General features: G+C 41.9%; 1 protein-coding gene across 2 annotated transcripts in view; it reads left to right on the top strand.

Annotated features, from left to right (window-relative positions):
- Positions 1-23352, top strand: part of Ttc17 (tetratricopeptide repeat domain 17) — a 105886-nt gene that overhangs the window by 76748 nt on the left and 5786 nt on the right. The window contains exons 20-22 of one of the 2 annotated variants that reach the window (XM_027422409.2): positions 2311-2431; positions 4313-4472; positions 5261-5344. In XM_027422409.2, coding sequence (XP_027278210.1) covers positions 2311-2431; positions 4313-4472; positions 5261-5344 — 365 coding nt within the window. Of the gene's footprint in view, positions 1-645; positions 1326-2310; positions 2432-4312; positions 4473-5260; positions 5345-23352 lie in introns of those variants that run through there. The other variant, XM_027422410.2, reaches the window with a different exon arrangement.

The following is a 23352-nucleotide window of genomic DNA, read 5'->3' on the forward strand; positions in this document are numbered from 1 at the left end:
ATATAGAAGCAGGTGACCACAGCACTGCAGATGCTCTCTCTGGGTTCTAAGAAATCTGTAGGTGATTTGTATTTTCTTCTCTGTGGCCTTTCCATTTCATAAATATTTTCTAATGACTCTGTATTACTTTAAAAAAAGCAAAAGCTTCTTACAAAGGGGATTTTAAGGTAACATGTCTGAGGTTATATGAGAGCATCTAGACAAGTGTGTGTTTGCTTGCTTACTTGCTTGTGGCACTCAGGGGTTGAGGTAAGGACCTTGTTCATATCAGGATAGCCCTCTACTTCTGAGCTACACCATGGTCCCGCTTTAGCAGTTCCAAATGGTCCCAACTTGGTAGGCACAAGTGGGGCATTGAAGGTACCTGCAATTGAGATCATGAAGCTACTTACTCTCCTTAAAAAAGAATGCTCAGAATGGAGAAGGTGCAAAACTACTACAGAGAGTTAGTAGCCCAGTTTAAATAAGTGTGGATTCTGTCCACTTCCAGCTAGTAATCTTCTGGTAAATCATGTCCAAGTCCTAAAGCAAATTGAGCAAATGTTTGTAAACCTGTGGGGAGAAATGCAGATCATTGAGAGCCGTAGTAGATACACTAAGTACTAATAATAACATTGAACTAATTTCATTTCCTTTTTTGGCTAGGGCTTCTAAACTGGAAGACCAGGGAAGTGCCATAGACATAATGTAACTGGATTTCAGCAAGGCATTTAACAACCTCTTATGATATCCTTGTGAACAAGATGGAGAGATGTGGGCTCGAAGTTTCCCACTGCCTACAGGATAAAGTGCAGACTTCCTAGTGTGGCATTCAAGACCCTTTATAAACCAGCCTCTCTCCACCCTTCAACGCCACCTATGAAGCAGCCATGCTCTTATTTTACCCATGCCTTTGTCCATGCTATTCCCTCTGCCTGGAATGCCCTTACACCACCTCTGCGGTGCTAATATTGCTCACCCTTAAACTTGAAAGTCAAGTGCCATTTCTCCCTTGCTACCTTCAGACAGAATTAGTTGCTCTTTCACTTGTGCAACTCTTGGGTTCCTTCTCCAGCGATATGCTGTCATAGTGTAACAGTTTGCTTATGTTTGCCTTTTTCACTAGCCTGTGAGCTGCAGAGCAGGCTGCCTCTTTCTGTGTATATCCCAGTGTGTTACACAGTTCCCAGACCCTTATAATAGGTGCTCAATAAATACTTTTTCAAGTGAATTTCTTAAATATAAAAAGAAAGTGAGCTTTATTATGAAATGTATGCTTTATTTAAAGTTAATTTGAAATTCTTCCAAACTGTTCTTTTTTTGCTTTATTAAAATCTGAATCTAAATCCCTGCCTGTACCTCAAATGTTTTTCTCTTGCTGGTAAATACCTGCAGTCTAAGTAGATCTAAGTTGAGCTAAGGTTCTTCATCCTGCCTACCCCCATCAGAAGCCCATCACATAAGACTTGGGTTTGCTCTTTCTTGGGGACTTGATCTGAAGTGAAGGGCTCAGACTGAAAGGATGGTGTCTTTACTAGCACCGGAATTGGGCACATGTGTGTTAGGGCCAAATAACCTGTGTCTGGCCTGGCTCTGCTCCTCCAGCCAGAGAACTGTGGCTGTTTCCTCTTGTGAGTTGTGAAGACGAAAGCCTACTGAGATTAGGAGTTACAAACACTGAATTCAGCTTCTGATCACACAGGAAACATTCTTGGAGTAAATGGTGACCTTATATTGTCATAGATCCCATCCTGACACTTTTCTTTGTAGCAGTAATTCTGCCGGGGGCAATTTTGCACCCATGGAACATTTGGCAGTGTGGTGATACCTCTCGGGGAAGCTGTGCTACTGAAATCTAATAGGTTGAGACCTAGGTGCTGCTAAAATGTCCTCCAATGCCCTACAGTGTCCCTACAACAAAGCATTATCCAACGCAAAATGCTAGAAGCCAGCTTCAGAGATATCTGTTCCCACCAAGTCAGAATTATCCCCACAAAATCAAACCCAGAAGGGTAAAAATTAAACATGGTAAGAATCTTAGTGTCTAAGAGTATCTTAATCCTTATTTCATGTTGATCAACTTCAAATACAACTTTCGATTTTTATTTCATCTTTGAGAAGAATGCCTTATTCAGAGGGATTCTTATTCCCACTGCCATGAATGATAAGATTTTAATTAGATCTGTTTTTTGATGGTGCATATTCTAAAGACAAGAAGAAAAATGGGCACCACCAAACATACCAGTTTGTGTTATGTCATTAATAGGGGAAATAGCAGCTTAGCTTCCATTCCTTTGTACTGTGTCCATTCATGACATACTTTCCTTCCAGGAAAAAAACGTGACTACCAGAGCCTGGGGTGGCCCAGTCCAGATGAATGCCTCAAACTCCGCTGGGTAGAGCTGACTGCCATTGTGAGCACCTGGCTGGCAGTTTCTTCCAAAAACATCGAGTGAGTATCTTTGACGTGACCTTCCTCATGGAATTTCCTTATCCATGAACCATAAGGGCCTCAACTGACTCCAGCCATGTCTTCGGTGTCATGGGTGGTTGGAAAAGTCATCTTCCTGGCACTGTGGTCAACAACATGACTATTGCTACCCATGGCCTAGATGGACCCAAGCCATACAGACTGGTAAATGAACCCCATTCTAGGTACCTTCATCTGCACCTGGCAAGCTATCAAAAGTTCATGTTGAAGACCAGATCTTTCTCTTTAGAAATACAGAGGCCATTGCGTAAACGTTGTGCATTTTTAGGAAGGTAGGACAAATCTAGATTTACCAGCACCTGTGAAGATGCTGACTCTCTGTCCTGGAAGTGTTGCTGTTCCCCTAGATCTACTAACCTTGTTTCAGAACTTCCTTCACCACTGAGGGCAGTGATCCCTCCCAAATTTGTATCTCCAGACCAGACCACTCTTCAGAGCCCCAGACTTATTTATACCCACCATCTCAAGAAAACACACAATTTTCTTACCCAGGATCTAACTTTTTTTAAAAAAAAAAAAATTGACTTTGTTTCTCCATTTCACATTTTTTTAAAGATTCATTTTTATTTCTTAATGATTTTATGAGTATGGATCTATGGATGTCTGAATGTAGGTGCCCATGGAGATCAGACAAGGACATAGAGTTCCATGGAGCTGGAGTTGCAGGAGGTTGTGAGCCACCTGCCGTGGGCACTGGGAGCTGCAAGCTGGTGTGTGCTTGTAACCACTGAGCCATCTCTAGTTCCTCCATTTCATATTCTTAGAAAGTATGTTCAGCTGTGTTCCGGCCAGAAACCTGGATATCATCCTTATAATTCTTTTCTTTATCCCTCAAACCTTATCTGTTACCAGTTCTTACTGCTTTTACTCCCTGAGAACTTCTGAAATTGCCTTTCTGCATCCACACTGCTGCTCCAGAGTGCCTCTGCCGCCACACAGATGCATGCATAGCCTTCTAACAAGACCTCTTCCCCTGTTCATTCTTGCCTCTGTCGGTCCCTGCTATGAGAGTTCTTGCTCTGCCTGTGTCATAGCCTTCTCACCGAGGCCTTTGAACTCTGTGTTTCAGGAAAGCTGCCGTAACCATCTCCTCGTGATGCAGAGGAAATAAATACCCTCATAAGCACATTTTCATTACTTCATGTTTTGTAACTTAACCCTTCCAAAACATGAGTAGCATAATAGCTGGAACTGTGTATGTTGGCTTTAATTATTATAGCCTTGGGATCTGATTTGTAATAGGTTTGGAATAAATTATCAGTGAAGCAATGAATGTTTCCCAAATGTAAATTGAAATTTTTAAATTTAAGTTTCAAAGTAAAATTTGGTAGTGACATTACCATATGTAGTACATATGATTGTACATTCAAGAGCATGTACTTCTTTCCCAGAAGGCCAGAGTTCAGTTTCCAGCACCCGTATGGATGGTTCATAACCACCTATCACTCCAGCACCAGGGATATCTGTGCCCTCTGGTCATCTGCACACACATGCACATACCCACACAGAGACACATATATACATAATTTTAAAAAATAACTTATTGAGGTCATGAAGTGAAGTACTTTTATTTGATACCCTATACAATGAGTGTCCAGCTGGGTCTGTATAAATGTACTGTCTAACTTTTAGATGGCTTTTTTCTGTGTATAAAGGAAAAGTAGGCTGTGGGAATCCTTGCGTGTCTTACTGCTGTCTGTTCCCTAAAAAGAGAAAACCCACTTATTTTCATACCCTCCCTGGTGAGGGAATACCACATGGAAGTTAGATCCACTGTTTGTTAGAGCTCTCTCTACCTACTTGGATTTTCCATGGCTGATGTTGGTTATCTCCATTTTCCAGCATCACAGAACACATAGACTTTGCCACACCCATACAGCAGCCAGCAATGGAACCGCTGTGCAATGGCAATCTTCCCACGAGCATGCATACCCTGGACCACTTACAGGGAGTGGCCAACAGAGCCAGCCTGCACTACACGGGTGAGAGCCAGCTAACAGAGGTGAGTACTTAGCCTTGTTGGGACTCTTGTAATGTTAGCCTCATGGTGTTGGTGGAACTGACAGCAGGAAGCAAGAGTGGCCAGGGCTCTTTTTGCTTTTGCAGGTTTGGGTGGTGCTCACTTAGGTGGCTTTCAGCTGAGCCCAATTCCTTTCAGGACCTAGGACAGAATGTGGGTTTCTTATGACTGTAACCAGCACACCCCTCAGTGAGCTAGCCTTTGCCTCCCACAGAGAGGCTCAGGACAGAAATATTTGGGGCAGTTATTTTCCTGTTGACATTCTTAAGAAAAGCAGGAGGACTGAACCAGCATATACCTATCACAGCAATAGAAACCGCAACTGAGACAGTTACATTTGTTGGCATGAGGAAAATTTTAGAATATATTATATGAAAATATAGACTACAGTATACACACACACACACACACACACACACACACACACACACACACGCGCGCGCAGCAAATATCTGAAAAATATATTTCAGGGTATTAACAGTGCCTGTGTAGATGGCAGAACCCAAGTAGTTTTGTTGCCCTTATTTTCTGGTATCATTGTGGTGACTACGTTTTATATGTCTGTAATTTTTATTAAGTGGGAAAGGACCATGGGCTGTCAGAGTCACCCTAAGAGTGTCTTCCCCCTACTGGCTTGCCCAGCAGATGCACAGCAGTGTGCCAGAAAAGCATTTTGATGTTATGCTCCACCACCCAGCTCAGGAACGCAGGCAGCATCCAAATCTGGTCTCATTTTCAGCCCTCTCACCTACTATCTCCTTCTGTTCCAGGTATTACAGAATCTTGGCAAGGACCAGTATCCACAACAGTCACTTGAACAAATTGGCACCCGAATCGCCAAGGTTTTGGAAAAAGTAAGTCCCCGAGGTGACTAGTGCCCTTTGACTTCTTAGTAGACTATTGGTTCCTACTTGTCTCTCACCTCTTCTGCCTATGACTGACATGACCAGAGGCCCAGGGAGAAGTGTCCCCACTCATGATATCTCGCTCACTTTCATAACTTCTCCATCATCACTTGTCACTCTCTTCCACACTTCTTTGCCTTCAGGGATGAGGCATGCCAGGTCAGCGTTGTCTCCTTTCCTCTGCCTGGGTGTTGAGAGGTGCTGCTGGGAACTCTGGGACCTGGAACAGGAAGTGAGACAGTTTGTGGTGCTGACAGGAAATACCTTGTGAAGTAGCTTTTCTCCTCCAGTCCTGAAGCGTATTTACAATACTGCATTTCCTACAGCCCAGAGGAAGTGCCCAAAATCCCCAAGATTTTTTCTACCTCAAGAAAAGGAATTGAATTTTTAATTTGATTACTTTGTAGCTAAGAATCTGTCTGATATTAAAGAGGTTATTTATAATAGTGATTAAGAAAAGCAACTCACTTCTGTGTCAGTATGACAGATACAGTAACAACTGCCTTCCTTTGGGTATCACACATGGGAACTGTCCATTTGTAATGAAAGTGGAGCACAGATGTGATCTACAGACCCAAGCAAACTGTAAGAAGGAAAGATTGCCAAAAGTGCTTGAGGTCAACATAGAGGGCATATGGGAGGTAGAGGCAGAAGACAGGCTGGGATAGGCATTCCCAAATATGTCCACAGAAGTCCTCTACCTGAAAGGAAAACCCTGGGTGATACAGACAACAATACAGTAGAGACCCAGACGCAGGACCACCACACAGGAGCGGCAAGGCTCATCAGAGAGCACTCAGCAGGGATACCCTACAGGGCCAAAGGCACAATTAAGTCTAGAGTTCCTGGCATGAACTTAAAAAAAAACATGAAACAACTGATTTTATGAATCAAGATCACAGAGCAAAACTAAAAATTCAGGAAGGGGTTAGAAAACAGGGTTATCACCCTGAATGCTAACAGACAGGAGAGATGGTGATAGGAAGGGAGGTAGATTGGAAGAAAGGGGAGGTACAGGAAGGAAAGGGAAAAAATGAAAGATAATCAAAAAGAATGGAAGAAAACATGACAGGAAAAAATGTAATCCATGATAGAATTAAATAAGACTTAGAAAGTTCTCTTATTTCTGCAAAATATGTCTAGTTAAAAGGGCATGTTGTATGACAGAGAAACTGATCCAAAGGAGTTAGCAACGATGCTTATCCAAGCAAATTATTCTATTTTAATAAAGCAAGAGAGAGTCCTTGACACTTATCTCCTGACACAGCAGTTCAGGCTCCAGAGAGATTGCCCCACTTCAGAACAACTGCATCCTACACAGAGTAAAATGCTTCTCAGTTATTATTGGTCTAACCCAAAGCAGGTGTCCACATCTTTATATTCATTTAAAAACACAAGAAAACCACAAATAGGAGTATGAGCCTACTGAGAGCAATGCTAGAGCTTAGATAGTTTAGGAGCCCAAGCCTGATGCTGAGTCTGGAGGACAGTGAAGAGCCCAGGCCTGATGCTGGTTCTGGAGGACATGAGGAACTTAGGCCTGATGCTGAGTCTGGAGGATGATGAGGAGCCCAGGGCTAGAAGAACTGAACCTTGGACTCCTACTCTGAACCAGCAAGTCTGCAAGAACAACTTAGCTTGACTTGACAGCTGTAGAGAATGAGATGGATAGCAGATTTAAAAGAGAAGCAATGGCAGATTCAAAAGAATTACAAACAAAAGAAATTATTTCCAGATGAAAACAAAAGCAAGCATGCTAGTCATTGTTTTCATCAAAAGGAGTGAGATCTGCAGGTGGAGAACCAACGTTTGGGAGCATCCTAGGCTGCTTAGGGACATCAAGGCCAACATGGATTACACAGGATTCCTTGTTTCAAAAATACAAACCAGAAGCACCCCCTAAAAAAACAACAGGAAATGAAAAGAAAAAAAAAAAGGAAAAGTTAAAAAAAAAAAAGCTAGATATAAAAGAAAGAAAATGTCCTGGGGCTAGAGAGATGGCTCATCAGTTAAGAGCACTGGCTGTTCTTCCAGAGGACATGGGTTCAATTCCAAGTCCCCACATGGCAGCTCACAACTGTCTGCAACTACAGTTCCAGGGGATCCAACACCCTCATGCAGACAAAGCACCAATGAACATTAAAAAAAAAAAAAAAAGTACTTACTGCTCTTGCCAAAGAAAGAAAAAGAGAGACCCAGTAAAATACCCAAATAATAAGAGTTCTTTAAAAAAAAAAAAAAAAGCCAAAGACAAATAAAATAAAAAACTAAAAGAAATGGCATACCATATACTTGGGGAATTTAACCAAGATAGCCAATTCTAAAATATATTCTAGTAAAATTATATTTTTAATTACTAGTCTCCTCCTCCCCCGCCCCCACCGTGTATGTGGTGTGTGTGTCTGTGTCTGTGTGTATTTTGAGTATAGACATGTACTTGGGGAATTGGCTCCTGCCACCTTGTGGGGGGCTGGGGTCAGACTTAGGTCTTCAGTTCTGTACACAAGTGCCTCTTCCTATTGAGCCATCCATCTCACCTGTCTCTGAAAGTATTCAGAGTAGACTCATGTTGCTAGGTTTTCAACAAAGACTCAATTCCAGAAGTCAAATGAGTAATATTTTTAAGGGAAAAAAAAAAAAAAAAAACTGTGAGCCTTGAGCTGACAAGTTGAGCATGAATATGAAGTCCATATGCAAATGGTGATGAGCTTGCAGAGATTGTTGTTCCCATGCACCCCTTCTGAGAAGCTGCTGGCGAGGGCTTGAACTCTAGACAGCCTAGGTGACCATAGTAGCATTGGCAGAAGGGACTGATGTCAAGCATGGTATCTGCCTGCACAGCCAAGATGCTCTATAGAAGCCACTCCATATATAATGATCCATCCTCTGAAAATACAGGTATGCTACAGCTGTCAAAAATAGATTGATTAGGGACATACATAAGGTAAGATCAGTGTACTCATTAATTACTAGGTACAGGTTAGGAATTGAAGATCATATGCTGATATAGAAGAAGGAATGTGAGGAAAAACAAGAGCCAATAGGGTGTAACCCAGATGTGAGGTAGGAAAGCATCACATATTATCACTGGGATTAAGGCATTACAATACAGGTACACTGTGAGCTTTCCTAAATACCAAAAGATAGACTGGAATAGGGTCCAGTAAAGTGAGCATACAGGAAACGAGTAAATACAGGTACTTGCAGATGCATTCAGGGACTGGGGCAAGCTCATTAGCCATAAATGCAAATAGGTTTACCTCACCTATTAAAAGAACAAGACCTTTCAGAGTGGTCAAAAAAGCATGACCAGGGGCTAGAGAGATGACTCATTGGTTAAGAGCGCTAGCTGTTCTTCCACAGTACCCGGGTTCAACTCCCAGCATCCACAGGGACGCATTAACTATCTCCATTTCTAGGGGCCCTGATGCCTTCTGGCCTGCATGAACACCAGGCATGCACATGGTGCACATATAAATACAAGAAAAATAATTTTAGAAGCACGCCCATAGGTTATGCTGAGCCCACCTACATAAAATTTAATGAGATTTAAAATACAACATTTTAAATGGGCAAGGGATACAATGCAAATACCAAATGCACTAAAAACCACAAGTTTTAAGGACACAGAGAAAGCACCAGTTTTGTTTTTTTTGTTTGTTTGTTTGTTTGTCAATTTCTGGTGGTGGTGCAGCACTCCAAGCTTAGTACAGAGAGCAGCTGCTCCTCTGTTCCCAGTTCTAGCCTCACGGCTACACTCACCTGAAGTCACTCACTCTGCCAAGGGGAGATACCTGAGACTGCTGCAATTATGTATTTGATGCCCCCTGGGAAGGTTGCAAGAGCTAGCCAGGCTGGAGCTGCAGCAATCTCTACCTTTGCAAAGTGCATGACTCAAGGCTCTGGCTAGAGACTATGTTGCCCACCTTTAATCCTCCACATCTACCTTCAGCGAAGCAATAGTGAGATCAGTAGTGCCTCAGCAGAATTGCTGGAAATCAGAAGCCATCTTACGGTGCTGCATAAAGAAAATGGCAAGCCCAGAATTCTGTGCCCCCAGAAGTACCCTTCAGAAGCTGAGGAGAAATGGAGATATGTTCAGTTGATCAAAAAACGAAGAGACATCACTAGTAGATCTAAACTGAAATAAATTGTAAAGGGACTTTTCCATGAATTTGGTTCAGCTGTCTCTGTAGATTTCTCCATCATGATCCTGACCTCCCTTGCTCATGTATTCCCTCCTCCCTCTCATTGACTAGATTTCTGGAGCTCGGCTTGTTGCTTGGTTATGGATCTCTGCATCTGATTCCATCACTCTATGATGATAGTTGGGGTGTTTACCAATCTGATTACAAGGGAAGGCCAGTTCAGGCACCCTCTCCACTATTTCTAGGAGTCTTAGCTGGAGTCATCCTTGTAGATTAGCTGAACCAAGCTCATGGAAACTCATGAACGCTAGACCAACAGCTGTGGAGCCTCCATGGGACCAAACTAGGCCCTCCATGTGCAGGAGACAGTTGTGAAGCTTGGGCTATCTGAGGGGCCCCTGGCAGTAGGACCGGATCTATCCCTGGTGCATGAAGCTAGCTTGTTGGAGCCCATTCCCTATGAAGGGATGCCATGCACGGCCTTAACACAGTGGGGAGGGGCTTGGTCCTGCCCCAACTTAATCTGCCAGACTTTGTCAGCTCCCCATTGTAGCCCTTACTGTTGGGAGAAGTGGATGGGGATTGGGTTGCAGGGGAGGCAAGGGGGGTAAGGGGGGCAGGAGGAGGGGTGGGATTCCAACATTTCATTTGGTTGGAATGTAAAATGAAATTTAAAAAAATAAATTTAATAAAAAAACATGTAAAGGGAGATCTGTAGGACAATACCCACAGGTAGAAGTATGGATATGCAAGAAATGAACACCAAAATTCAAAATGAAAATGCCCGGTTGACTATTCAGAAGATTGTAGCACCTGAGCATCTCACTCTTATGGCCATCTATAATGCACAGCAGCACTTACATAGGGTGGAGAGAGCGCTGAATGGGGCTTAAAGTCCCACAGTTTAACTGGTGTCAGACAGATGGTAAGAGTAATGATTTACATGTTTCAGAAATGTATGTTTTAAGCTATAGCCTAACTACCAAAATCATTTTAAGATACAGCTTAGTAGAAGGAAAATACAATAGCATAAAAGTGTTTGATTAAATGAAAGGAGGTCAAGAAAAGTAAGAGCATAGAGATTAATCATCAAATAATAATACAGACACAGGTGCATCAGGAGATGGGTGCAAAGGCAGAAATGTAAGTCACACGTGCATCGGGTTTTTAAACCCAGCCATGTGCTGCTTAGAAGGGACACTGTAAGTATCTGAATGTGAAAAGGTTGAAAGTACAGATATGAAAAATGACATCATGCAAAGTGAATTCTTATAACAAGGAAACCTGGAGATAAAAAGCATTAATGGAGTTAAAGTGGTATTTAATAAGGGTAAAGGAGTCCATGGTAAGCTGGGTCATGACCCCTAAGAGATGTCCATATCTGAATCCCTAGAATCTATGAAAGTTACCTTAGATGAGAGGGAGTATTTTGCAGGTAAGATTTTCAGGATTGAGAGAAGGAAAGGTTTGTTATCCTGGTTTAAATAGGAAGACACTGTATGCACCCACAGGTAGTCTTCAAGGAGGGAGGAAAGAGGACATATAACTCAAGTACAAGAGCCTGTGGTACCATGACCACAGGGACATAGGTAGAAGTAATATGATACCCAGACACAGAATGCCAACCACAAGAGGCCAAAGGAGGTAGGAAATGATCCTGCTCTTGGTCCTGTGCAGGGAGCTCACCCCTGCTGATGTTGGTTTTGCAATGTTTCTGATTTGAGTTTCTTGTCTCCTGTACTGTGCAAATAACAAATTTCTCTTTCATTAAATCACTATGCTTGACTCAATTTGGTACGGCCATAGGAATCTAACCAATACAATGTATATAAGCCCTATTAACTGTATCTATTCAAAAACATGACTCTGAAATATATACTGTGTAAACATGGACTTACCTAAAAGAAAAAAGTAGACATACTTCCAATCTAGGTAGGTTTTAATATACATCACATAGCAGCTGTAAAATGAGAAGGGAAAATGAGCAGTTATACACTGTGTAGAGCATCATATCTAGCAGTGACAGGGTCATGTTCTTTCCAAGTGCCTAAGAAAGAGGATCATATACTGATTGACAAAAAAAAAGAAAAAGAAAACTTCAACATCAACAGCATTCCAAAGTTTGATATAAGGAAAACTATTTAAAATGGAAGGGGCTTTCATATATATAGATATGAAGAAATTGTAAACTAATAAAAAGTTTCTAAAACAGAAAAAAATATAAACAATGCTAAAAGATATAACAAATGGAAAAATACCGCCATATTCCTAAGTGTAAAGTCCCCAAAGCCTAAGAATGTTGGTTCTTCCTAAATTAATTTGTGATTTTTAGCAATAACAATAAAAGTGCCGTGTTTTCTCCAGCACCAGACAAGCTAATTGTAAGTTTATCCACAAGAGTGAACAATGTAGAATTACCGGGCAGACTGTGAAAAAGAACAGTTGGAGAAGAAGAGGATTTAACCTCATATTAAACATACATGAAGTCCTTAATTAAAACTGTTTAATAGTGGTGCATGAATACACAGCCCGATGAGAAAGGACAGAAAGCTAATTGCATGTGGCAGCTTAGCATATAAAGGCAGCTCCCCCCACCCCCCACCCCCGCCCCAGTACGGAGAAACACGTGTTTTATGCTGAATAGAAAAAATGTAAAATTAAATCCATTCTTTATACATATATCAAGATAAATATTAAATGGGTTAGAGACTTAAATTCATCTAAAAATGGATCTCATGTAGGTACAGATAGAATGTGGAGTCCTTGTGTGTCCTGAATGTGGCAAAAATTTCCTAATTGACTCAGACTTCACATGTAGTATGGGAAGAAATTAACAAATTACCTAAATATTAAAAACTAGCCGGGTGTTGGTGGCACACGCCTTTAATCCCAGCACTTGGGAAGCAGAGGCAGGCAGATCTCTATGAGTTTGAGGTCAGCCTGGTCTACAGAGCGAGTTCTAGGACAGGCTCTAAAGTCACAGAGAAACCCTGTCTTAAAAAAAAAAAACTAACATTGGCTTGAACACTGTAAACAAAGTGGATGGGCAAATGCAAACCTAGGAGCTAGAGTTTCAAATGACACTAGGGATAAAATATTTGAAACTTAATTTCTAAGGCACTCCTTAAAGGGAAGAAAAGTGGGGAACAGTTCATTATATGTTGTTTCAGCTCTGTGGGGTTCTAGAAGATGCAAACTAGAATCTATGGGATTCTAGACACAATATAAAACTAGGTTTATTGTTGCTGTGGTGGTAGAAGCCAGGCTGCTTCCTGGGGAAGGAGCAGACAGGAAGCAGATGAAAGCACTTTCAGAATTGTTGGGTATTTAAGTAATTGTCAAGGCTAAATGTTACACTTAGGATCGAAGTATTTCTCACTGACTTATGCATGCCTCAATTCTTTAAAAATAAATCAATAAAGTTTAGATAAGCCACCAAAAGTTGTACGTTACCAATAGACTTAAATAATCTCTAGAAGGGTCTTTGCAGGCCAAAGGGAAATGATCAAAAATAGAGGCTCAGATATGCAAAAAAACAGCAAACTGCACCTGACCAAACGAGTACTGGTTATAAATAGAAATAAGCCTATACAAATGAGTAGACAACCCCCTCTTAAGGAAATGTAGCTCATGGCTGTAGGAGTACACAGGCAAGAGACAGTTATGTTGATCACTTTAGGCAGTCACTCCAGTTTCACATTTCTTTCACACAGTTTGGGTGGCCTTGTAGCCTCACCAGAGGGAGCTGGAACAGGAAAGACAGTTGAGTTGCCACACAGCAGCAGGAGTATACTTCCAAGTGAGCTGCAAAGTAGATCTTCTTCTGCCTGTTTCCCTTCTCTACCAAGGTCAAAAGGAACAAATTAAATCATCCATTGTAGCTTAGGTTTCAAGTTCCATTTAAGCATCAAATTCTTTAGTAATAGTCTCATGGACCTAGAATCCTGCGCAGGCTGAGGGTTTTTCATGAATTACATTCATGTTTTATTGTAGTTAGCCAGTCCAGATACAGTTCACCAACCAGGGTCATTTTCACCATAAGCTCTGTTGCCTGTAACCACCCTTTATTAAGTTTTCATGGATGAAGAGCTTAAAAGTTAACCCAGCACTACTTCCATTGTAGGTTTCTTAGCTCTGAGTAGTGGCTCTCTATAGTAATCAGGCTTCAGGGTACACCAGAGTCATAATCTTGTTTAAACATAATGACGGACCCATGTGGCCCTCTTCCATAGTCAATATCTTAGGGTCAAGCTTAAGATTTTTGTTGCAACTATGTTCTCAGGTGATACCAAGTAATACTGCTGATCTGAGGACCCCACTGGGAAACCAGTATCTTAGCACAGGCTGTAAGAACAACAGGTGTGGTGTTCTTCCTTCCTGTTGACCAATGGCAGCATAGCAAAGACCTCTGTGTTCTCTTGACTTCAACTTTTAAATAGTCATTACCCATTAGTATTCTTCAAGTACCCATCAGTAATTATCTCCTTGGGGAATTATTGAGTTGGCATTGCCATTAATTATCACCAACTGCCAGCAGATGACATTAATTAGACTCCACTCTGGGTTCAGATCAATAAGAATCATCAGACCCTCAAGACTCAGCTGAGCTTTCCACACATGGTGCTCAGATGCCTCTGCAAAGGCCCCTCTGCACCACCAGATTTGCACCAAGCTGCCATCGCCACTGCAGCATGTGCTAGGTTGCCACGTGGTTCTGTTTGACCTTGTGAGCTGGTATAGGAGAGTTCTCCCTCCATGTGACCCATTTCCCAAGTGCAGAGTCCATGCCATCTGGGTCAACCAGCAACCCAACTTGGTGGTTGTGTGTCCCTTCACAGTGTTGCTGGTTTCTTTTGTCATGTAGAAACAGTTTAGTTTAGCATAACCTCAGTTATCTGATTTCCCCTTGTCACCTCTGCTTGTGAGTTCTCACTCTTTAAAAGTTATTGTTAATGTCAAGTGCTGTCCTCTGCTTCTGATGTTGTTAGAGATTCAGGTCTTGCAGTTGCATGAAAATGGCTGCTAAATGAGCATCTATCCTGAGTTGGAAATATAAGTAAGGGTTTCTAATGCATTGTATCATTTGTAAAATAAGCATTCCTGACTTCATCCGCTGGAGACTGCAGCAGTGCTGGCCTGTGCCGAGGAGCACCTCAGTGTCTCAACAGCGGTATCCAGGCTCCCTGTTACACTGAAAGGAGCCAGGATTTCTTGAAGAAATCGCTTTTTTAAAAAAAGATTAACTTATTCTATGTGTGTGTGTGTGTGGATTCCTGAGTGAATCTGTGCACCATGTGGATGCAGGTACTCACAGAGGCCAGAGAGGGCATAGGATTCCCCTGCCTCTGGTTGTAGGTAGTTCGAGCTGCCCTGAGGGTGCTGGGAACAGAACCCAGATCCTTCCTCTGCAAGCTCAGCACATGCTGTTGACCACTGAGCATCTCTCCAGCCCCTGGAAATAGCTACCACCAAGTCTAACAACCCAAGAAATCGCCCAAAGACAACAATTAGGTCATGTTGGAAGAACTTAGAGCCAACTTAAATAAGCTCCTATTGGCTAAGAACAGGCTAATTTGGATAATGAAGTTAGTGACTGTGATGATGGAACTTACCACATGTATCTAATAAATAGTAATTTTTGTCTAGGGAGCATGAGAATAGCTGGTTTATTTAAAATGTAAATAATTAGAAAACTATATGGGATGTTCCAACTAAAACACTAGGAATGATAGCCCTGGTGTATTAGGGGTGTTGCCATGCTCACAGATGTATAATAGCACTGTATGTGGACTGTTGAAAGTTCCCATCACTATTTAAAAAGAATCCTGCCCTCTCTCTCCCTAAGAAGTCAAATTAGAGTCCAATCCAGTCCCTAGTAGCTGTTGATAGACAATTTGGGGGACAAGGAGCATGTTAGATGGAGTCACCAGGAAGCATGCAAGAGTTGAGAGGGGCTGCTTGTTGTGTAGCGCTGCTTCCTCACAGAAGCAAGGTGAGAAAAAGCTAGATAGACTCCAGAGAGCAAATGAGGCGGAAGGAATGTGTCAACCAACTGCAATGTATGGCCCTCACCAAAATTATTACTCAAACTGTAAAAGCAAGGCAGAATTTTCATAATCCAATTGGGTGAAATATGCCAACTGAATAATTGATGGTATTATAGAATAAGTTGCAATATTTTAGACATAATCTATTAACCATAGGTTTTAATATGAGTTTTTACCTCAGCAGTACACTGAGAAATTTATTGGTGAAATTATATAAGAATTGGGATTTGCTTCGGTATAACATAATTGAGGGTGTAGATGAGATGAAAATGGGTTGATCAGTTCAGAAGGTAGTGATTAGCACACTGCTTACTTTGTGTGTGTGTATGTGTATGTACTTTAATTTTAATTACATTTATGTGTATATGCAAATTCATGGGTTAATTGACAACTTGCTGGTTGGTTTTCTTCTGACATATGGGTTCCAGGGACCAAACTCTGGTAGTCAAACTTAGTCCAAAGTGCCTTTACCTGCTGCAGCCACCTGCTGACCCATGTCTATATTCTACCCTTAGCCATTATAATGTATTTTAAGCTGGGGGCTGAAGAGTCAGTTTCTCCAGGAGTGTAGCCTCGGTGAGTTGACCACACTTCAGTGGAAGATGACACATCCAAGAATAAAAGCTAACACAAATTGGTCTTGAGGGTTTATAAAATAAAAAGTATACAAAGTTGGGTGGGTAGGGAAGGGGGTTAGAGATGGGGTTTAGAGTTGGGGGAGAGGGGGAAATGAGCAAGTATCTTCTACATTTAACAAGTCCCAAAGAAGAAAGTGGTGATGTTGAGATACAAGGATGGAGAGATGGCTCAGTGCTTAAGAGTACTTGCTGAATTTTGTTCAAATGACTCAGAACCTGGAAAAGCTGTTGCTGCTATTAATGCATAACATACTGCCATTATTGGTCTTTTTATGTATATATATATGTATATATAGTATATATATATATGTAATAAAATTTGAATTTTGGAACTTTAGATGTGCGTCTGAACTTTGGAAGATAAGTTATCCCAGTTTGCCGTGTTGAGTTGGCATTGGTACGAAAAATTACGAGCCAAAACAAAAAAAAAAAAAAAACAAATTTAAAACAGAAGAGTACTTGCTGCTCTTGCAGAGACCCATATAGAGACACACAGCTGTCTATAACTCTAGTTCTAGGGGATATGCTATCTTCAGTCTCCATGGGCACCAGGCATGCACATGGTTCACAGACCTACATGCAGGCAAACCCTGTCCATCCCCAATGGGTAGGGTGAGCTATCAGTCCAGTGGCCTCCAAAGCTAAACTCTGTGGGGGATTCTGGGAGAAAGATACCTGTCTCAGTGATATCACTCAAAGGTGTTGTGATAGAGGGTTGTTCCTGGCCACTGGTTGCCCGTGACAATGTGCTTTTGCAGTGCCTTTCCGAGGGGAGTGTGGTATGGTCTGTAGCCTTGGTCATGTGGCAGGCATCTTTGGCACCTATGGCTGGCTGGTGAGTAGACTTGAAGGATAGGACACACAGGAGAGGTAACTGCACATTCACAGCCACTGTTCCTTGGGGAGCTGAGTGAGGCTTTGCCACTCCTCCCACCCCATCCTGCCCATGTTCTCAGAAGAACCAGAGTCTGCTCCGTTTCACAGCCAGAGCCACCTGGAGCTCTTAAGTTTTGTGCAGTCTGGAGAGGGGTGCAATGGTCATGTCCCAAGTAGTTGAGAGCAGTTGGCATCAAGGCTCTGAGGCTCTGGCCTTCTAAGTGGGCATCTGCCAGCATGACTCTGCTGGCGTTGGATGGAATGCTTTTGGAAATGGGGTGGCATTCATTGTCTAACACTGCGGTAGTCTGTGGGACTTTGATTTCTAATCTGCATGTCCTACACAGCAGCCATTTTAAGTCCTTGTAATGTGTCCAGTACAGAGAAAGAAGAATTATACATGAAATGTAATGAACTTATGTGCAAATGTCAGCAGGCAGATGTGGTTAGCCTGACAGCATTGTCCTCTCCTTTCAAAGTTATGCCTCCTGTGCAGCTAGCAGCTGTGAACACATCAGTGCTTAAGCCTGCCTAAGGCCCCCGACCATGAACATCACTGTGCCTAAATATACATTTGCCAAGGACAGAGAGCTTGGTTCTCAGATTCTCAGTCTTGTGCCCAGCTGGCCCTGCAGGATTGGAGAACAGGCAGAAGTGCATTGATTCTTTATCCTACCCAACTGCCTAGCTCCATGGAAGCCATGCTTCCTGGTTGTAGTGGGAGTGGCTTTGGGGTCAGACTCTAGACTCAAATTAAACACTTGGAGAGAACTTAGCTATCAAGACTCCAGCTCTTCACAGCCATTTTTATGAGGTTAGCATGTGCTAAGTGTCTCCCTGGGACTTCATTTCAGCAGGGTTTTGATGATAGATAAATTTATAGACCATCTTGACAGGGACTTAGATTTGTTTCCTGTTGTTGTGATAAACAAACTACAAAAGCAACTTAAACTGTTTTGTTTACAGTTTCAAGTTATAGGACATCATTGTGGGGAAGCCAAGGTGGCAGGAATGTCAAGCAGCTCAGCACATCACATCCACAGCCAAGAGCAGAGAGTAATGCATGCATGCTAGCACACAACCGCTCTCTCCTTAGCATTCAGTCCAGAATGTGAAATGGTGCTACTATTCACGGTGGGTCTTCTTGCCTCAATAAATCCAAGAAAACCCCTCACAGTCATGCCAACCAGTGAACCTAATGTAAACGATTCTTCCTCTAGACTCTTCCCAGACGATTTTAGATTGTGTCGGGTTGACAATTAACACTAACCATCATAAGGACCAAGACCGTTTAATTACGTGGCTTCTATTTTCCATGTATTTTCTGAGGTATTGCACATAAACCAAGTAACAATAAAATGGTGGCCTCTCCCATGAAGGTGGGCCTCATCTAATATATGGAGGGACTGTACAGAATAGAAAGTGGATGGAGGCTGAATCTTCTCTTCCCCACTGAGCTGGAATGGAGGTCTACCTGCCCTCAGTGCTCCTGATCTTTGGTTTTCAGGCTTACACTTGAGTCACCCTACTGGGACTCTGTGGCATCCAGGTCTCTCTAGATTGTAGAGAACAGATCATGGAGCTTTGGAATGCACACAATCACATATACGAATTCCTGTGATCCTAGGAGGATCACAGAGAAATAAAATGGTGAGATGAGCCAAGTAGCTATTTAGATGAGTATTGCAGGCGAAGGAAACAGTGAATACAGGTGTCTGAGGCAGATGTATGAGTGTGAGTTTTATTACTGTCAGGAGGAGTGTCTGGGAGGAGGAAGAGGGAGAGTAGAGGGTCAAGGGAAGCAAGCCAGTTTGCATAGATTCCTTTTTGGGTTTTATCTTATGAAAACCTATATTCAACAAATATGAGAAGAACTCGTGCCTAATGGACAAGAAACAGACCAATTTGAAACATAAGGATGCCAAAAACTGTTCAAGTGGCTAAAAGGAAGACTAGGCGCCACAAAATGAGAGATTATATAATATAATCTGGTGGATATAGTACAAAGAACTGGAAATCTTTTCAGTGCAAAAAGTGATGTGAAATAACAATCAGGATAAAATGGTAGACGAGATACAGTTGAAGAGAGACTTAGTAAATTGGAAAACAGAATGGAAGAAATCCACCAATTTGAAAACCTTGAACACTTCCCCAGGAGTTTCTACTGGGGGCTGTTTTTGGAGCATGTCCCACTTCCCAAGTTAGAGTCACCGTGTTAAAATCATACTTCTGAATCAGGATTAGCAGGAAGGCAAATATTATTTCTAGAACTGGGGAAAAGCCTAGTAGCAGAGTGAAGGAAGGCCTGTGTTAATAAGAACAACTAACACCTATTGACAGCTTAATATGTGGCTATCTTTATTCCAAGGGCTTCCCTGGGTCAGGAGCTGTGTGCATGGTCAGAGGTGGGGCATGACCTAATGGGTGGCCAGCAGCTTTCTCAAGCCTTTGCTGTTCTTGTTGATTTAGCCTCCCCTATCCTTTCTAGCTCCTGTTCCCTGGTGCCTCTTCTCCCTGATGTCACTATAATGCTGTGGAATATTATTTTAACTAGTCAAAGATATGCTACATTTGTTTATGCTTCAGAATATAGCTTTAAATATGTGAAGGTGTGTTACATTTGTTTCTGCTGCCTTTGTTAATGATGTAACTGATGTGTTATATTTGTTTGTGCTACATTTGTAGATGAAAGATGTTTTGCTGTTTCACCTTGCTTGCCAAGGGAACCGGATCGGTCTAATAAAAAGCTGAATGGCCAACAGCTAGGCAGAAGAGGGACGAACAGGACTGATGGGCGGTGAGATTAAAACGGAGAAATTTAGACTTGAGAGAAGAAAGAGAGGAGGAGAGAACAAGGGAAAACAAAAGGGACATGCCCGGGGCCAGAAGCCAGGCAGCTAGACATGAGAAGCAGTGAAAGTAAGACATACAGAAGGAAAGAAAGGTAAAAAGGCCTGAGGCAAAACATAGATGAAGAGAAACAGGTTAAGTTTTAAGAGCTAGCATGAAGCAAGCCTAAGCTAAGGAAGAGCACTCATAACTAATAACAAGTCTCTGTGTCGTGATTTCTGCAGTATTTATTGTTTGGTCTTTTCAACACTAATTCAATAGTTTGGAGCAACTACTTAGTTCTGGGCCTCTTGTGAGAATAGAGGATACAGTGATTAGATTTAGGAGCTGAGCACACCCAACAATGTATTTTTAAGATTTATATTGACCAATGTGGATTGTCCAAGAAATACAGAAAGTAGTGGAACCTTAGGAAAGTCCAGAGTTGACCAAACTAATAGAGAAAATTCTGAGAAGTAGAGTGCATTTGAGAAATCAGCCTTCATCCATGCCATGAACTATTGTGGAATCAGTGGTCAGGGACTGACCACCAAAGTCCGAGTAGCAGAACTTCTGAGCTAACTCCTAATGGGGAAAAGATGAAAACCGTTCTCTGGCTTCAGGGAAAAGTGTGCCAACCCCCTACATCTCAACCTTGCCTGTGTATTAGTTACTTTTCTGCAGCTGTGGTCAAACACCATGACCAGGAGTGCCTCACAGAAGAAAAAGGTTTTGTGAGCTCTCAGTTCCAAAACGGATAGTTCATAATGGCAGGGAGGCATGGCAGCAGGGTGCTGCAGTAGGAAGCCCACAGATGACTTCTCTATCCACATACAGGAAGAGAAAGCAGTTGGGCAAAGCTCTGGTCAGAGCCCACCCCCAGTGACATTCATACTCCAGCAAGGCTACTCTATCCCCAAACAGCACCAGCAACTGGGGACCAAGAATTGAAATACCCGAGCCTGTGGAGAACATGCCTCATACTGGAAACAAGCAAATAAATCAATAAAAATAATTATTAGTGCGTTATGCAGACATAAATGTTTCTCGAAAAGGATACAGCTATCTTTGCAATACTCAGAAACTCTACAGTCAGATTTTTAGAAACATTTTTACCAGGTGGCTGTGTGTAAGGTCAGTAAATAACGATAAGTTCTATTTCCACTGTTGCAAAAATATGTTCATAGGATTTGGTGTAACAACAAATAAAGCTGAATCTGTGAACAGTGGTGATAAAAGTTGAAAGACATTTTGAAAGACTTAAATAGAGTCAATGTTCTTGGGTCTATATTTGTAAATATTTATATTTATGTACACCATGCTTACAAATTTGAAGACACACACACTATTATATTAGCCTGTCGGCCTGACCCATAGAATCATTGCTGATAGAATGAAAATGAAAATGCCAGCAGAGCTTCGAAATGAAAGCAGAACTTTTGGGCTGGTCAGATGGCACAGCAGGAAGAGCTGGCTTGGGTGTAAGCCTGGCATCCTGAGTTCCATCCCCAGATCCCACAGGGAGACAGGAGAGAAATATCTCTCTAAAGTTCTCCTCTGACTTCAATCCTCGGGCCATGACACACATGTGTGCTATGTCATTTATTAATTTAATTTTTTGTTCTAAAAATTCTTAAGAAAGCAGAACCTTGAATTTCTAAGGAAAGACAAGGATTAAGGAGTAGATAGGGCCCTTTTTTTTTTTTTAAGAGAGAATGTCTTTATTTGGCTCACAATTCCACTTTATGGTCTATCACGTAGGGGAATTCAAGGTGGCAGGAGTGAGACAGCTTAGTGGCATCACACCTATAGTCAAGAGCAGAAAGCCATGAAGCAATGCATGCATCCTTGTGACAGCTCACTCACTCCACTCTGACATAGTTCACAATCGCCTTCCTAGGGAATGGTGCCACCCTCGGTGGGCATATCTTCCCATTGCAATGAACATAATCAAGATAATCCCATACATAAAAGGCTAATCCAGATAATTCCTCACTGAGACCGCCTTCTCAGGGGATTCTAGATTGTGTCAAGTTCACAATTAAAGCTAAGCACCCCAAAGGAAGGGCACTGTAATCTTCTCCTTCAGTTGTTATTGAAACAGGGTCTTGTGTACCCCAGAGTGGCCTCAGACTTGCTGTATGGCCTAGTCTACTTCTACTTCCAAAATGATAGAATTATAGCTATCTACTGATATATTTGGTGCTGGGTATCAAACATAGGGCTTTGGGAAAATAAGAATTAAGCTACATCCCCAGGCCCATCCCAGGATATCTATCTATCTGTCTGTCTGTCTGTCTGTCTGTCTATATCTATCTATCTATCTATCTATCTATCTATCTATCTATCTTAGATAGGGCCTTTTAAAGAGAGAGGCAGCTGTTGGTTAGCAATTTTAATCCTTACATCTTAAAGAAATACTTGATTCCAGGTAAATTAAGGGCCAAGTATCAAAAACATTACTTTGAAAATTAGAGTGAAATACGGAAAGTGGAAGAAGATGCAGAAGTCCTGACCAGAAAGCCTGAAAAGCTAGGAGATAGTTGGGTGATGGGTCAAGATCGTGCACACCAGCCTACAGAAAAGCAGAGTACAGCTGAGTGGTAGAGAGCATAGCCAGCATGAGCCTCAGTGCATCCAAACACAGAGGAAAACTAGGAAGAAGAAATGTTTGATAAACATGAAGTAATTCTTAGTTCTACTGAAGCTCAAGAAATAGAAATGAAGATCCCAGTTAAGGACCATTTTACACCCACGATGGCTCAGAACTGGATCATATGCCTCATGCAAAGAGCCCTTTTGATCCACATTAATAGAATTGTAAGTTGGTAAGTGTGTAGGAAACAATGTAGAACTCTCGTGGGTTTTTTACCATCTATCTGTCCTGTAACCCAGTGCTTCTGGCAAATATCTGCTCTTGGCCACAGAAACTCTGCACATGTATTTGTACATAGGACATTAAGCGGGAAGTCACTCAAGTCCCCATCTATAGAAAATGGATGCATGCACTGTAGTAAATTCACAGTGTCATTTAATTGCACAGTGAAGAGAGTGAATGAGACAGCAATACATAGGACCACATGGATGGGATTCTATGTGTGGTAAAGGCAACATCTCATTAGAAGACATGACCTTTTCTTTTAATACTGTTGAAACAACTTGGTGGCCATCTAGGAAAATACTAAGTTGGATAAATATTTTATGCCAGGTTAACTTTTGAATGAATCAAAGATTTCAGTGTGAAAATGAAATTTAAATTTGTCTTGGGGAGAAAAACACAGTAAAGTTTCTTGATCATCTTGGAGTTAAAAGCAGCCTTCCTAACTATTGCCAGAAATCCAGAAGGCATTGCAGATAAATGAATAAGCCAAATTCTGCAGAAATAAGAAACTATGTATTATGAGCCACTGGGGGTCCAA

Source organism: Cricetulus griseus, chromosome 6, assembly GCF_003668045.3.
Source record: "Cricetulus griseus strain 17A/GY chromosome 6, alternate assembly CriGri-PICRH-1.0, whole genome shotgun sequence".
In the NCBI taxonomy this organism is placed as follows: Eukaryota; Metazoa; Chordata; class Mammalia; order Rodentia; family Cricetidae; genus Cricetulus; species Cricetulus griseus.